The 16,570-nt window shown below is 34.7% G+C and overlaps 1 protein-coding gene and 1 pseudogene across 1 annotated transcript; both read left to right on the top strand.

Annotated features, from left to right (window-relative positions):
- The first annotated feature begins 6,795 nt into the window (after positions 1 to 6,795).
- On the top strand, positions 6,796 to 8,989 carry LOC139897189 (protein WHAT'S THIS FACTOR 1, chloroplastic-like; annotated as a pseudogene).
- LOC139900796 (cytochrome P450 704C1-like) lies at positions 8,432 to 13,376 on the top strand. The gene is made up of 5 exons (XM_071883549.1): positions 8,432 to 9,160; positions 9,344 to 9,628; positions 10,000 to 10,335; positions 10,857 to 11,060; positions 13,152 to 13,376. Exons 1-5 carry the CDS (start codon positions 8,639 to 8,641, stop codon positions 13,374 to 13,376), a joined length of 1,572 nt encoding a protein of 523 aa, XP_071739650.1. The 5' UTR covers positions 8,432 to 8,638.
- The last annotated feature ends 3,194 nt before the right edge of the window (positions 13,377 to 16,570 follow it).

Genomic DNA, 16,570 nt, shown 5'->3' with positions numbered 1-16,570 from the left:
TAGATTTAGAGCCTTAAATATGACCATTCGAACAAACCTCACAAGGCAGATTCTTGCAGCTCAACAAGAAGCCTTGAAGGAGGAAAATTTTGAAACGGGAAGGTCCGAGGCTCGAGCAAACAGTTAGAGGTACGAACCGATGGTACTCGGTATTTTGCGTGACGACTTTGGGTTCCGAAGTTTGGTGATCTGCGACAACTTGTTTTAGATGAGGCTCATAAGTCTAGGTACTCTATTTATCCTGGTTCAGGAAAGATGTATCATGATCTTAAGGAGCTGTATTGGTGGCCTAATTTGAAAGCTGATGTGGCTACGTATGTGGCTAAGTGTTTGACCTACGCTAAGTTTAAAGCTAAACATCAGAAACCGTCTGGACTTTTGGTGCAACCTGAGATTCCCGAGTGGAAGTGGGAAGGTATTACGATGGATTTTATTACTAAGTTACCGAGAGTTGCTGGTGGCTATGATACCATTTGGGTGATTGTAGATCGACTCACTAAGTCGGCTCACTTTTTGCCGATTAGGGAAACATATTCGATGGAGAAGCTTACTCGTTTGTATTTGAAAGAGATTGTTTCTAGACATGGTGTTCCTGTATCTATCATTTCGGACCAAGACAGTCGATTTATATTGAGGTTTTGGCGATCCTTACAGGAAGCTTTAGGAACTAAGTTGGATATGAGCACCGCTTATCATCCTCAAATGGATGGTCAGAGTGAGAGGACCATTCAAACGTTGGAAGATATGTTACGGGTGTGTATTATTGATTTTGGTAAGGGGTGGGATAAATATTTGCCACTAGCTGAATTTTCTTATAACAACAGCTATCATACAAGTATTAAGGCCGCACCATTTGAAGCTCTGTATGGTAGAAAATGTAGGTCTCCTATTTGTTGGAATGAGGTTGGGGATGCTCAACTCACAGGTCCAGAAATTATTCATGAGACTACTGAGAAGATTGTACAGATTAAAGAAAGATTGAGAACCGCCAGAAGTAGGCAAAAGAGTTACGCTGATAAGAGAAGGAACGATATCGAATTTCAGGTCGGTGATTGTGTTATGTTGAAGGTATCACCTTGGAAAGGAGTGGTGCGTTTTGGTAAAAGGGGAAAGTTGAATCCTCGTTTTGTGGGACCGTTTGAGATTATTGAGAGAGTTGGACCAGTGGCTTGTCGTTTGAAATTGCCACAAGAACTCAGTGCTGTTCACGATGTTTTTCATGTATCGAATTTAAAGCAGTGTTTGGCCGAGGCCGATCAGACTATTCCTTTGGAGGAACTTCATGTTGATAAGCAACTTCATTTTATTGAGGAGCCTATTGAAATTATGGACCGAGAGGTTAAGACTCTTAAGCAGAGCCGAATTCCTATTGTTCGAGTTAGATGGAACGCCAGACGCGGTCCCGAGTTCACTTGGGAGCTTGAAGACCAGATGAAGCAGAAGTACCCGCATTTGTTCCCAGATGCTAAGTCAACCCCTGCACCTGCTTAAATTTCGGGACGAAATTTCCGTAACAGGAAGGTACTGTAACGACCCTACTTTTTCCGTTATCTTTTGCCGTTAATTATTTAACGACCGTTAACTGTTATCGTGCCACGTCATTTCTATGACCTATATTATTATTTTTGTAATAATATACTAATTATTATGTGTTATATGAATATTTGTATTCATATTTTAAGTTATACGTTTCTACGTGTCTCGGATTTCTATCCGGCGAATCTTTTCGATTTTCAAACCAACGGTCAAGCTTTTGGGATTTTTAAGTCCTAATTATTTTAAATATGATATTTTAATGTCATATGTTTATATTTAGTGTTTATACATTTCATTCGTCGCGTATTTGTTATCTCTCCGAAAAATCAATCGCGTAGTAGCGTTTTCGCGTTTCGGGCTTCGATCGAGCGTTCGGGACATAAGGATTTCATCATTTATCATTGTGGGCCATGTGGGGCCCACCCCATTCAGTTTTTGGCCAAATCCATGGGGAGGGGGGGGTATACTCCCTTGATTTTTCCATTTCTCATTCATGTTTTCATTTTACACTTCCCATTTTCTAAACCTAGCTTTTATCACTTTATTTATCTCCCTCCTTCTCCATTAGAGCCGTCGCCACAACCACCATAATCCACCATCATCTTCATCAAATAATACTTGGATCAAGAAATCATTCACATATTCGGATTCTACGCGTTCTTCTCTACACATCTACATCTCTTGATTTTTGATTAGGGTATAAACCCTAACCCTAACTTTTCAATTTTTCTTTTTTTGAATATTATATTAATAGTATGATGATTACATGTTATTGTATCGATGTTTGTATGCGTAGAATTGCTCAAATAATTATGTTTTCGGTTTGATTTAATTGGGACAGCAGATATTTCGTTCTTTTCTGGTATTTTAACTGATATAAAAGTGAAAATAAAGTATCTAGATGAGTTCCTCTCATCAAGACATTAATTTTAGACTCCGAATTCATGTCGTTTCGATTCCTGGAGCCCTAGATATGATCAAAATGGTATTTTGTTAAGATTGAAATGTGATATTGATATGAACCAGGTTTGGTCTGACTTTGTGACCATATTTGGTGAATTTAGGGTGTGTTAGTGTGTTAGGATTAATGATGGGACGAACTTTCATGTTCGGTTCATCTAAATCCGAGCCACGAATCACCCGTTATGGCTAAAACACGTAAAACACGATTTTGATTGAATTGAAGTTCCAAGTGGTATCATGGCTGATCACCACGACTTGTGGACTATTATTGGTGTGTTCTTGAGTGCACCAATATGTCGGGTGGTTTGATTAGGCAGAGATATATATAAGGCTAGCCGAAAACCGACACCCGGGGCTCAAGATGCGACCCGATGAACTTTTAATTTAAAACTTATGATTAATTATTAAACTTATGATATAAATAATGAATTTCATTATTATTAAATTACTTATGATATAAAAAGTAATTATTATAATTTAAGACTTATGATATATATTTATTATATCATTTAATAATTACTTATGATTTAATTAAACTTTTAATTAAACTTATGATTAATAATACTTTTATTATTAATGAAATATACTTATGATAAGTATTAAACTTATATTATGGGATTATTATAATATAACTTATAATAAGGATTAATTAATTATTTAATTATTATAAGGCTTAGTTATTATTTAATTATAATTTAATTATTAAATACTTATGATTTAATAATTATAATTAGAAACTTATGATATGATTAATAATTCATTATTAATTAATAATACTTATGATATGATTAAAATTTATTATTAATTAATAATACTTATATTATGATTAATATTTAATTAATTAATTAAATACTTATGTTATATTAATTATATCATTTAAAGTTATGTTAACTTTAATAATTCATTTTAATTTAATTAAACTTATGTCATGACATAATTATACATATATGACTTTAAATAACATTATAACTTATATTATTATTATAACTTATACTTTAAAAATTAATGTTGACTATGTTTGACTAAGGTTGACTTTTGAGTTGACTTTCGGTTGACTTTGACTTTCAGTTGATTTTTGTTGACTTTCTAATTAAGGAAACTTTCCTAACTTAAAAACTTTCTAAAAATAGAAACTTTCTAAATATGAAAACTTTCTAAATTTGGAAACTTTCCAAAAATAGAAACTTTCCTAAAATAGAAACTTTCCTAAAATAGAAACTTTCCAAAAATAGAAACTTTTCTAAAATAGAAACTTTCCAAAAATAGAAACTTTCCAAAAATAGAAACTTTTCTAAAATAGAAACTTTTCAAAAATAGAAACTTTCTAAAAATAGAAAGTGTGTGTCCGTACGCTGTTCCGATCAAATCGATGCATGTTGAGTGTTGTTCTATGTCTACTTGCAACCTGTACAATAGCTATCATACTAAGACTTGACCTAAGTTAGTTATTTATATCGACCTACTTTATTTATAGGTCGGCGTTGTGATCATTCCTGATCACTTTACTTCTTTTGCTGTTCGCATATTTGTGTTGTTACTTCGTTTGCTGTTAAGGTGAGTTATAGTCCCATTTTTCTATTTTAAAGCTTTTGGGATGAGAATACATGCAATTTATTTTATATTTTGGACATAAGTGGAAGTTGGTTTAAATTATTCATTGTGAGTTGAACAAAAATATTCCCTAGTCTGGTAACTGTAATCACTGGTTTCTACTGGTGAACGCGAATCCTACGGATAGATCTATCGGGTTTGACAACCCCATTTCGAGCTAGTCGCGCTAGCAATTTATAATCGGAATGTTTAGTACTTCGTATTTTGTTGTAGATACACTTGTTCGGTGTATATTATTTATTGTGTTTGGCAAGGGTAAATAAATGGTTAAGTGGTTACCAGGTGGCTCACGGAAAATGGAATAATGTTTTTATATGTTTTCTAACATATAATTTAGTGATCCAAAAAGGAGTTTTTATGTTTTCAAACATAAATTTTTATGGTTTAAATTAGATATTGTTTACAATATTAAACCTATAATTCACTCAACATTTTTGTTGACAGTTACTCGCATGTTTTATTCTCAGTTCATTATTGATTGCTTCCGCTGTGCTTAGAGAATCTGCATATTTATGATGACAGCTTTTGTTAAACATTAACTTGCATTCTATTTTGATACATTTAATAGTGGATGTTTGTTGACTTTGTTTTGGTCAACTTTTGGTTAAGTAATAATGTATGGTTTTTTCTAAACTTACACATTTTGGTAGGTTTCCTTTATAGGAAATCATTTTTAAATAAAGAATGCAAGGTTATTTATTAAATTCATATAGAGTTATGATCAAGCTGTGGGACCAAGTGACGGAGCCGTTAAGTGTACTTTGACGGGTCGTTTCAATTTAAAACCGAACCGACGAGAGTCAAACGTCCACCAAAAGACATTGAACGAGCTTTCCAATCCGACAATCTTTTTTCGAACTTCTTTATAACCGGGTTCCATCTCTCCAATTTTTTCATATTAGCACCGATAGGAAGACCGAGGTAGTAGAAAGGAAATGATCCGACATTACAACCGAATAGTCTTGCAATATCATTTACCTCATTTGAATCAACACAAACGCCGAATAAATTACTCTTATTGTAATTCACTTTCAACCCGGAAGTTAATTCGAAGCATTTCAAAAGTTTCATGAGGTTTGTAATATTGGCCAAGCTCCACTCACCGAAGAAAATCGTATCATCCGCGTATTGAAGGTGGGATAACGTGATCTTATCATTACCGATTTCCACCCCTTTGAATCTATTGTTGGACACCGCGGATTTAACAAGCCAATTTAGCCCTTCCGCCGCAATAATGAAAAGGAAAGGCGAGAGTGAGTCGCCTTGCCTAACACCCTTAGAGATCTTGAATTCTTTTGTGGGTGACCCGTTTACCAAAACCGAGATCGAAGATGATTGAAGACAAGTGAGAATCCATTTTCTCCATTTGGTCCCGAACCCCATAATAGTCATCATTTCCATTAGGAAATTCCAATTTAAACAATCAAAGGCCTTTTCGAAGTCAACTTTAAAAACTAGACTTTTTACCTTCTTATGCTTGAGAAAGTTAATGGATTCGTTTGCAATGAGGACACCGTCTAAGATATTGCGCCCTTTTATGAACGCACTCTGTTCGAAATCCACCAATTTAGGAATGACCTTTTTGAGACGGTTGGACAGTAGCTTCGCGATGATTTTGTAGAAGCTTCCGATAAGGCTAATAGGCCGATTTTTGTTGTTTTGATGATGAAATAGGTTATGAATTATTGTTTTATCACGTTCATATAACCTAGATCTATCATCTTTTTGCATAAAATCAAGCACTAGTTAGTTATATCATAACACATCCTTAATGCCATTTTATTTTATTAAATCGATTTATTAATACATTTTTTATAAAAAAAATTATGGCATCATGTATGTTTTTATTTTAATTTCACATAACAATAAGATTTTCTATGCTTTCATTGTCCGTCGATAAACGATTGAAATATTAGATCACAAGAGGTACGACATTAGTTTTATCTGGTTGCAAGTTACTTTGAATGTTACCTTCACTATTTCCCTAGCAAGTACTATCTTATTATTGAATGCATCATTTGAGGCCCACGTCCACTTCCATACATCACTGTTACTATTTGCAGGTACAAAGTTTTGAATGCAACCATTGGTGGTTTCTGTAATGATTTAAAGAGTGGAGAAGGAGACTCTCAAAATTCGATTTGTTTTTTTTTTTTTTTTGTTCTTAGATACATGAAATTTATACCTCTGTTGTTGTTTATGCACGCAAGTGTTTGATAGAAGGGTTAAAGTCAAAAATAGGTTAAAAACTTACACAAATGTACCGATGTCGTCCACAAACTCATTTCCGTCCTACTGTCGCCTACAAATTTTAAAAAAATGTGCTAATATCAACATTTTATAGTTTTGGCCTGTTACATACTAATTTTGACCTGACAATCTTTTTTTTTTTTTTTTAGATCCAATCCACGAACGACACGTGTTGATTTTAACCAGTTTAGCCGGGAACAAGTCATTTTTGTTTACATTGGTACACTTTTTGAAAGTTTTTGTTTACATCGGTACACTTTTTGAAAGTTTGTAGACGAGGACGAAAATAAATTTGTGGGCGACATCACAGTATATTTGTGTAATTTTGTAGCCCTAGCTTTAACCATTTATAAAATTCCCAGCAAGAACAATACGATTTACTATGCTACATTATTTAGTTAGTAGTACCTGAATTCATTGTTACGTTTTAGGGTTTCCCTTGGTCAGTTCAGTTAGGCATTTCTACAAACACCTAATAATCTCTGTCATTCTTCTGATTACAATGGCGAACCACCTTCTTAAACCAATTTATGCAACCAACATCACCAAATCATTCAAAAATCTTTACTACCTTGCATCTCATTTACGATTAATGACAACAAGCAAGCAAGATATCAGACTTCATTCGTAAGTCGCCAAAGTTGTTTGAGATGTACAAGGATCAACGAGGTACAACATGGGTCGGATTAACACAAAAAGGTGAACAATTGATTGAAGAAGAAGAGAGATTAATAGCAGAAAATGAAGAAAAAGCCTTAGAACATGTAACAAGGTTGTTAATGATGTCAGTGGAAAAGGTTCTACCTTTGGATAAAATCGCTCATTTTAGAAGGGATCTAGGGTTGCCATATGATTTTAGGAAGAATTGGGTGCATAAATATCCAGACGTTTTTCGTGTTTTTAAAAATGAAGATGAAGTTGAGTTCTTGAAACTTGTTTCATGGAACCCATCTTGGTCGGTTACCGAAGTGGAAAAAAAGGTTTTGGGTATCAAAAAAGAAACAAAACATGTTCCTGGTATGCTTGCGTTGCCATTTCCTATGAAATTTCCTCCCGATTATAAGAAAGTGTACAGATACAGTGGGCAAATCGAAAATTTTCAAAAAAGGGAATATCTTTCTCCTTATGCAGATGCTAAGGAGCTTAAGGCGGGATCTGTAGAATTTGATAAACGAGCTATTGCGGTTATGCATGAAGTGTTAAGCTTTATGAACGAGAAACGATTAGTTACTGATCATTTAACTCACTTTAGGAGGGAATTTGTAATGCCTCAAAAGCTGATGAGGATATTATTGAAGCATTTTGGGATTTTTTATGTTTCTGAAAGAGGGAAGAGGTTTAGTGTTTTTTTAACCGAAGCTTATGAAGGTTGTGAGCTGATTGATAAATGTCCGTTGGTTGTTTGGAAGGAGAAAGTTTTGAGTCTTACTGGTTACAGAGGAAGGAAGAAAAAGATTGAAACTTTTGATGATTTGAATGATTCGGATGATGATGATTTGTATGAGAGTGATTCTGAGGATGAAAAGACTGTTCAGATCGATCGATCTTTTAAAGAAGAGGACACAATGAGTGCTGTTGAATATAATTTGAATCCAAAATACTCTGAAATGGAGATCGGAGATATTCAGAACGCATATAAAGATACTTAAACGCTTTGAAGGTTACAAATCATGTTATTTTTAGCACTCTCAGTATCTTTTATCTAACATATTTTGAGCATACTTCTTTTACATTAAGCTCATCTTCTATTATTGGATTATTAGTAGCAAGTTATTAGTAATAAGCGCTTGAAAGCATAGATTTTCGTAACTGTTTATGACCCATGTCAAGTATGGATGGAAGAATTTGTTATAATTTTCACTGACATAAAACTAGAGATTATCTAAATATAAATAGTTATAGTTATAGTTATAGTAAGATCTAAGTACAGTACAATGATACAATGGTTAAAACTAGAGATTATCTTTTAGATTATTTTCTATTTAATCCATTTTATTATATCTAAAGCAAGCTATAGCTACTATCCTGTCTTTGTTTCCTTGTTTTTACTGTAAATATATTAATATTATTGGTATAGTCAAACACATAACTTTCATCCTAATTGATGCTGATTAATTTGAGTATTATAAAAGAATGATGATTAATTGGTACATATAACCAAATATCATAGTTTAAAACGTCTTCTGCCATCAGCTGTAATAATATTATAAGTAAATATAGATACAGATTGTCTATATCACTCTGAATTTAACATATTATCTTTCAGTTTTTACACAAAATGGAGATAGTCTATATCATCTTTTCTTCTTTTTCCAGTATACTGATACTAATCACCATACCCTTTTCACTTATCATGTTAAAAATATATTTCGGAAAGTCAATCCGAAACCCGAAATACGCCCCTGTTGTTGGGACCGTGTTCAGTCAACTCTTCTATTTCAGTACCCTTCATGACTACTTATCTGATATTGCTCGGAAACACCGTACCTTTAGGCTTCTTGCCCCTGATCAAAGCGAATTATACACAACTGATGTTCGAAATATCGAGTATATACTTAAAACCAATTTTGACAACTACACGAAAGGTGACTACAATAAAGACATAATTAGAGACTTGTTTGGCAACGGGATCTTTGCTGTCGATGGTGTTAAGTGGAAGCAGCAGAGAAAGCTTGCAAGTTTAGAATTCTCTACACGAGTTTTAAGAGAGTTTAGCTGTGCAGTTTTCAGAACAAACGCGACAAAGCTAGTTCGAATTGTTTCTCGATTTGCCAAGATCAACGAAGCGTTTGATGTACAAGTAAGTGAACCACAAAGTCTAGAAAATGTTGTTGTTTTATCAGGTTCCGTTTGGCTCACGAAATGAATTAAATTTAGACACGCGTCGTGTCTAAATTTAATTCCAATTCCTCCGGGATCTCATTGGATTCCGTGAGCCAAACGGGGCCTCAGATTTTCAAATGATTTATTTTTCAATTTACAGAATCTGCTAATGAGAGCTGGCTTAGATTCCATATTCAAAGTTGGATTTGGAGTAGATTTAAATTGTCTAGATGGATCTAACGAAGAAGGGAACTCATTTATTAATGCATTTGATGATTCAAATGCATTGACTTACTGGCGATACGTAGACCCCTTGTGGAAACTCAAACGGTTTCTTAACATTGGTTACGAAGCTTCTCTTCGGAAGAACATCAAACAACTCAGTGATATTATTTTCAAATTGATTAGCAAAAGAAGAGAACAGTTAGAAAATCAACAACATAATGTAAGTATTACTGTGTGATATTGTATTTAAATTTTAAACCAGTGTTGCAGAACTCAGAATTACTAAGCGAGTACTCGGTTTTTGCAACTCACGGAGTACTCAGTCAAATTTAGTCAAAATGGTCAAACATTGGAATTACACGGATAATCGGTCATAACTTGGGTTACTTGGAAAATCGGTCACAACTCGGTCAAAATCGGTCAAAGTCAAACTTGGTCAACGGTCAACATCCGAGTACTCCCCGAGTTTCCGAGTACTGCTTAGAAGTCCCGAGTGAGTACTCCCGAGTAGCGATTTTTGCAACCTTGATTTTTGTACTGTTGTTCAACTTGTTTCTGTGACTTATTATTGATTATGTTATTGACTTGAAGATTCACAAGGAGGACATCCTATCAAGATTTTTGGTTGAAAGTAAGAAGAATTCAGAGATGAACGATCAATATCTCATGGATATAATCTTAAATTTCATCCTAGCTGGAAAAGATTCGGGTGCAAATACACTTTCTTGGTTCTTTTACATGCTGTGCAAGAATCCATCAATACAGGATAAAGTTGTATCCGAAATACAAGAACATATTGGGTATCAAGAAATCGGTTCAAAAGTTGAAGACTTTGTTGAATTAATCAACGATGAAGTGCTCGAGAAAATGCATTACCTTCATGCAACCTTGTCTGAAACCTTAAGGCTCTACCCTGCAGTCCCTGTGGTAAGATTTAACTCATTTCGTTTCACGAAATTGTTACTTTGAATTTTTGGTAGAGAATTATTTCGCCCGGCCTTTGGTTTTGTGATATAAGAAATTCTCATTCCCTTTTCAATATCTTAGATCAATATTATTATTTATAGCCTAATAGGTGCTCGCGAGATAGTATATTTTACTTATTGTTAAGAGGGAAAAAATTGACCTTTAAATTAGCATATCTTCATTCACATCTTTATTTTGGTCTTTCTAATGAGCTAATAGCTCAGTGTTACCCGTTACCTTTTAAGCTGGGTCCCGTCATGTAAGCCTTTGCCCAAATGGGTGTAGGTTCAAGCCCCGCTCTTAGAAAGGATTTACAACCCTTGACAAAGTTGGATGATATTCGATCCTGCCATGTGGGAGTATTACATGCATCAGACTCTTACTGGTTGGGTTTGGTGGGTTTCAAAAAAACACATGATTTGAGAATCTTAATTTTAATTTGAGGTACTAAAGCTGCTTATATGTGTGTGGGTGTTTCTAAGGATGGAAGAGTTGCAAATACAGATGATATTCTTCCTGATGGTTATGAGTTAAAAAAAGGGGACGGGGTATATTATATGTCGTATGCCATGGGAAGAATGTCTTACATTTGGGGAGATGATGCTGAAGATTTCAAGCCTGAACGATGGCTAAATGATTATGGAGTTTTTCAACCCGAATCTCCTTTTAAGTTCACTGCGTTTCATGTAAGTAAACTGTAAACCACCTTAACTACTTCTCCTTTACCTAAATCAAGTTTTGCTATCTGCTTACTGTGTTCTGTGTTCTGAAAAGCAGAAAAATACTTTGTGCTATGAATGCATTGTTGTAAAAGTCTGCCGAGTCGGCCGAAGTGTCGGTTTGGGGACTAGCCGGTCCCGACACGCCTTAAAAGTCGGTCAATGCTAATAAGTCGGGTCAAAGTTGGGCCAATTCGGGGTATGAGTCGGTCAAAGTTGGTCAATGTCAAAGTTTGGTAAGTTAGATTTTGTGCCATATATCTTTGTTTAAATATTTAGGTTTGATATATTCATGTGTAGTGTGTGTGTATATATATATATATATATATATATATATATATATATATATATATAGGGGCATGATCAATGGGGAAGTAACCAATCGGGGGGAAGCGGGGGAAGCAAAATTTATTTTATTTTTTTCGTTTTTTTTTGAATTTTCTTTTTCCGGCATCAAGATCACACGAAAATATGAACATTTAGAAGAGACACTTCGTGATGAATGTTATTATTTAGGCGGGAAAACGATCGAAAAAAATAACATTCAAGATAATATTGTTCGTGAAGAATATGAACGTTTTTTTTTCCATGTTTTGTGAAGTAAAATTTAGCCCGATTTAGAGTTTAGGGTTTAGGGTTTAGGGTTTAGGGTTTGGTGTTTTGGGTTTATTCCATAAACCCAAAACACCAAACCCTAAACCCTAAACCCTAAACTCTAAACCGTTCGTGTTAAAAACTCAATCTAAATCCTAAATCTAAACCCTAAATCTAAACCCTAAACCCTAAATTTCTAAACCCTAATATCTAAACCAACCCCAATAGCTAAAACCTCAAAATACGCTCGAAAAACACGATAATTGTTATATATTACTTCTTCGAGCGTTTTCCCGCCAAAATAAAAACATTTATCACAAAGTGTCTCTACTAAATGTTCATATTTTCATCTCATCTATAATGTTCGTGAACAAAGTTTTTTCAAAAAACGAAAAGAAAAAAAAAAGTTTTTGCTTCCCCCCGCTTCCCCCCGAATGGTTACTTCCCTCTTGATCCTACCACTATATATATATATATATATATATATATATATATATATATATATATATATATATATATATAGTGAAAGGATCCATGGAGAACTTAGGTAGGGAGAGAACCCATAGCACCAAAGAGTTTAGTAGAAGGGTTTAGAATTGGGGTTTAGAAATTAGGGTTTAGATTGAGTTTTTAACACGAACGGTTTAGAGTTTAGAGTTTAGAGTTTAAGTTTAGGGTTTAGGGTTTAGGGTTTTGGGTTTTGGGTTTAGGGACTAAACCCTAAACTCTAAATCGGGCTAAATTTCAAAAAAAAAAATTCAAAAAAAAAAAAAATTCGAAAATTTTTTCCCAGATTTTTTTTTAAAAAGTTTTCCACGTCAGCAGACTGACTGCCACATCAGCACAGACTGACAAGTGGCTCAGTTTGCGATGATGTGGCCGTCAGTCTGCTGACGTGGCAGTCAGACCTCTGACGTCAGCATGCTGACGTGGAAAACTTTTTTTAAAATATTTTTTTTTCTTTTCAATAAAAAACTTTTTTTTCGAAATTTTTTTTTTTTTTTTTTTTGAATTTTTTTGTTCAAAGAATAGGTGCATATAGTAGGTGCATGTACATTAGTATGTGAGTTCTCTAGGTTCTCTCCCTACCTAAGTTCTCCATGGATCCTCACCCTATATATATATATATATATATATATATATATATATATATATATATACACATACATATATACATACATATATATGTATGTATGTATGATTTATTAAAGTCAACATGATCAACATCCGACTCGTCCCCGACCCGACCGACTCGTCCCTCCAAGGTCCCCACCTACTCGTCCCCGACTCACGACTTTTACAACCTTGTATGTTGTTGTAAATAAATGTGTATTTCCTCTTTTTTATTGATGTGTTGATGTCATATTGCTAACTGCTTAATGGTTGCTCGATGGCTATTTTAGGCATTTTAAATTCTGATTTAAGTGTGTCAAAGATATCTGATTGGTTGGTCATATTTTTCAGGCTGGTCCTAGGATATGTTTGGGAAGAGATTTTTCGTACCGTCAGATGAAAATAGTGTCGATCGCCCTTCTTCACTTTTTTCGTTTTGAGTTGGGCTATAAAACAAGAAAGGTGAGTTACAAAACAATGTTTACATTGCTTCACTTTCTAAACTATCAATACAAGTTAACAGACGTTTGTGTATATCCGCATATGGATGTGATAAGTTATTGTATTTGTTACTAGACAAAATTTCGCCGGTTGGTCCCTAAACTTTGTTCCAAATTGCACATCAGGGACTTAAGTTCTATTTTGACTTGAATGACCCTAAACTTTGCACTTATTATGTCGTTGGTCCTGAGACTGACGGACATTAATGTCTTCCCGTTAAGTTGGTACACGTGCGTTTCATGCGAGAGCTTTTTTGTCTTTTTCTATCATTTCCTCTTCTAAATAAACCCTCCCCAACCCATCATAATTTTCACCCCATCGTTTCCCCTTCTTTGAAGTTTTGCAAACCCTAATTTGAATGCGCTAATAATTCAAGCCAAAATTACGCGATGGTTCAATGTTGTTATCGTCGACAAGCAGTTATACGAATATCTTGTACTTGAAAAAATCCACGTCGTAGATGTTAAGGATGTCCAATTAAGGCAAATTTAGAATCTGAATCTCAAAAGAAAAATCTCAATAAATTGTTAATTATTAGGTGTTTTTCTAGCCTAGTGGTCGAATTGCTTGTTTCTTATGTGGTTTGACCCACCTATCTGTAATTATTCGGCTGAAATTATTCCTGGTTAAAATCAAATAATCTACATTACACAAACATACATAAATATGAAATTTGAATTAAGAGGTTCGACTTCATTTTTTTTGAGTAAAGGGTATTCACCCAGTAAATATATTAATATAAAGAATATTTACAATGAGGAACAAAAGTAGCAAAGGCAACAAACACCCAAGCTGACAACAAAGAGCCTAAGACTTGTAACATCCCGCATTTTTCCGTTAAATTATTTTAACGCCCGTCTTTTTCTTTTTAAATAATACCCTTCATATCTAGATTCGTATCCTTTGTTAAGTAACATTTTAAATATTCTCGTTATCGGAATTTAATATCTCCCGTACTCCCGTGAAATTTAAAATAATTCGTTCGGGTAATTTCCGCACCCGATTCATAGTTGAGGGACCAAACTTGTCAAGGGTTCAAACCTTTGACTAGGTCAAAGGGTCAAACCCTTTCCACCCTTTCATTATCACCTCCTCCATTTTTATTACTTCCTCCATTTTCTCTCTAACTCCAAACACAAAGATTCATCATCCATTTATGATCTAGCGGGTATTTTGCAAAACAAATTACATATTTGAGCTCCTTACAACTTCCTCTTCGTTTTGGTACCAACTTCATCTCATTTGGGTAACATTTCTAAAACACTAGATTTCTTTAAATTCGTGTTCTTGACTTATAAAGTTGTTAATTAGCGTCTATGGCTCATTGTGATGTCGTGTATGTAAATTGTATGCTCGATTCGTTGTTTTTGGTGTAACTAGTTCAATATGAAAATTACTTGCTAAATCCTTGATTTTGGATGATCAAATGTTGTTAGATTGTTAAAGTGCATGTTTTAAAAGTGTTACTAGTATCTTTAGCTTCGTTTTGATGTATAGGTTGATTAAGGAAACTCCAAGAACACGATTAATGATTTTGTGAACTTGGATTAGGGTTTGATGAGCCTTACATGAACTTTTGATGCGTCAAATGCTATGAGATATTGTTGTTAAGTGTTTTGTTGCAATGTGTGTTTGATTACCTTCGAAACGGCATAACATACATGTAAATTGGTTGCCCGAATCATAAAATGCGTTTTTGGAACTTGAACTTTGATTATGAATGTTTAATTGTGGTTTTTGGTTGTTATAAGTGGAAGTTTGATTGATGATATGTGTTTAGTTGCATTCCTCGTCAAAATACCTTTCCAACGATGTATGATAGGCATTATAAGTGTTTGCGGGTCAATTGTTGTGTTAGAATTGATTTTGGCTCGTGCACACTTGTGGAAAAACAGAAACAGACCTGCACAGATGGTGGCGCGGCGCGCCCCATCCCCGCGCGGCGCGCAGATGTACCTGGTCAGATTCTGACCTCCTCGTCCCATTTCACGTGAAATGTTTGATGACCTACGGACCTCCGATTCACATGAAACTTGTTTTAATACACTTGTATATGAATAATTAGCATAGAAAAATAGTCCGGGACCCGACCCGAACATGTTGACTTTTTCGTTGACTTTGACCCGACCAAGTTTGACTTTTTGTCAAACTTAACCAAATACTTATGCAACCTTTCTAACATGATTAATTACTTGTAACTTGCATGAAACTTGACTAGTTGATTCACATGTTAATATAATCGAGTCGTAACGAGCCATAGGACTAATTGGACATCTTTGACCGTTTGTGCTTACCGATATTGATATAACCTATATGCTTAGGTCAAGACTAGCTTTGTCTTTGCACGCGTTTACTTGTTGAAGTACTTTATTAACTCTCGCGCTCAAGGTGAGATCATAGTCCCACCTTTTCAACAACTTTTATACTTTTAAATCGTGGGCTGAGAAAACATATACTTTGTTACATCTCGTACTACTTACTTTTATGTTTTGAACACAAGTGTGAAAACAAACATTCCACGTGCGAGTTAGAACAAAAATGCCTCAATTCGATTATCATTAGTTACACTTGCAGGGTGTAAGCGAGAACTTATATTGTGTGGCCATACGGGTTTAACAAACCCTCATTCGGACGGTTCGCTACCGTCATGCGGATGAAATATATTTTTGTGTTTTAGTGTGGGTTCTAGCACTGTGTGATGGGGTAACGTTGGTTAAGTTTTGATAATTGAGTGCTCGCGTATAACAACACTTTTGGAATGCAAATGATTTGGATAATCTACGTTATGGAAATACAAAATCTTGTGGTTCAAAAACAACGTTTAATACTTACTAAACCTATGATTTCACCAACGTTTTCGTTGACAGATTCTTCTATGTTTTCTCAGGTCTTGCACGATATGTGATACATGCTTCCGCTCATTATTTGATACTTGCTTTGGATGTCGAGTATACATGCATTTCATGGAGCGTCTTATGACTTTACTTTAAACCGTGTCGCCTAGATTTCATTTGTACTTATAACCTTGTAACTTAACTTTTGGTTGAACAATTCTTTTAAACTTTGGAAACAATCTTTATGTTGAAATGAAGGCGACATATTTTGGTCAAACGTCGTCATAAAGACTTATGACCAGGTAATGGGACCCATGTAGATGACGCCGTCACTTGACGATTTGTCGGGGTCGCTACAAGTGGTATCAGAGCCTTGGTTGTAGGGATTTAGAGTTCATTTGTGTCCACCCCGAGTCGTAGGGTACATAGGTGAAT

This window comes from Rutidosis leptorrhynchoides, chromosome 3 (genome assembly GCF_046630445.1).
Source record: "Rutidosis leptorrhynchoides isolate AG116_Rl617_1_P2 chromosome 3, CSIRO_AGI_Rlap_v1, whole genome shotgun sequence".
NCBI lineage: Eukaryota > Viridiplantae > Streptophyta > Magnoliopsida > Asterales > Asteraceae > Rutidosis > Rutidosis leptorrhynchoides.
Note: the sequence above shows the minus strand (reverse complement) of the source record. Positions and strands in the feature narration are given on the sequence as shown.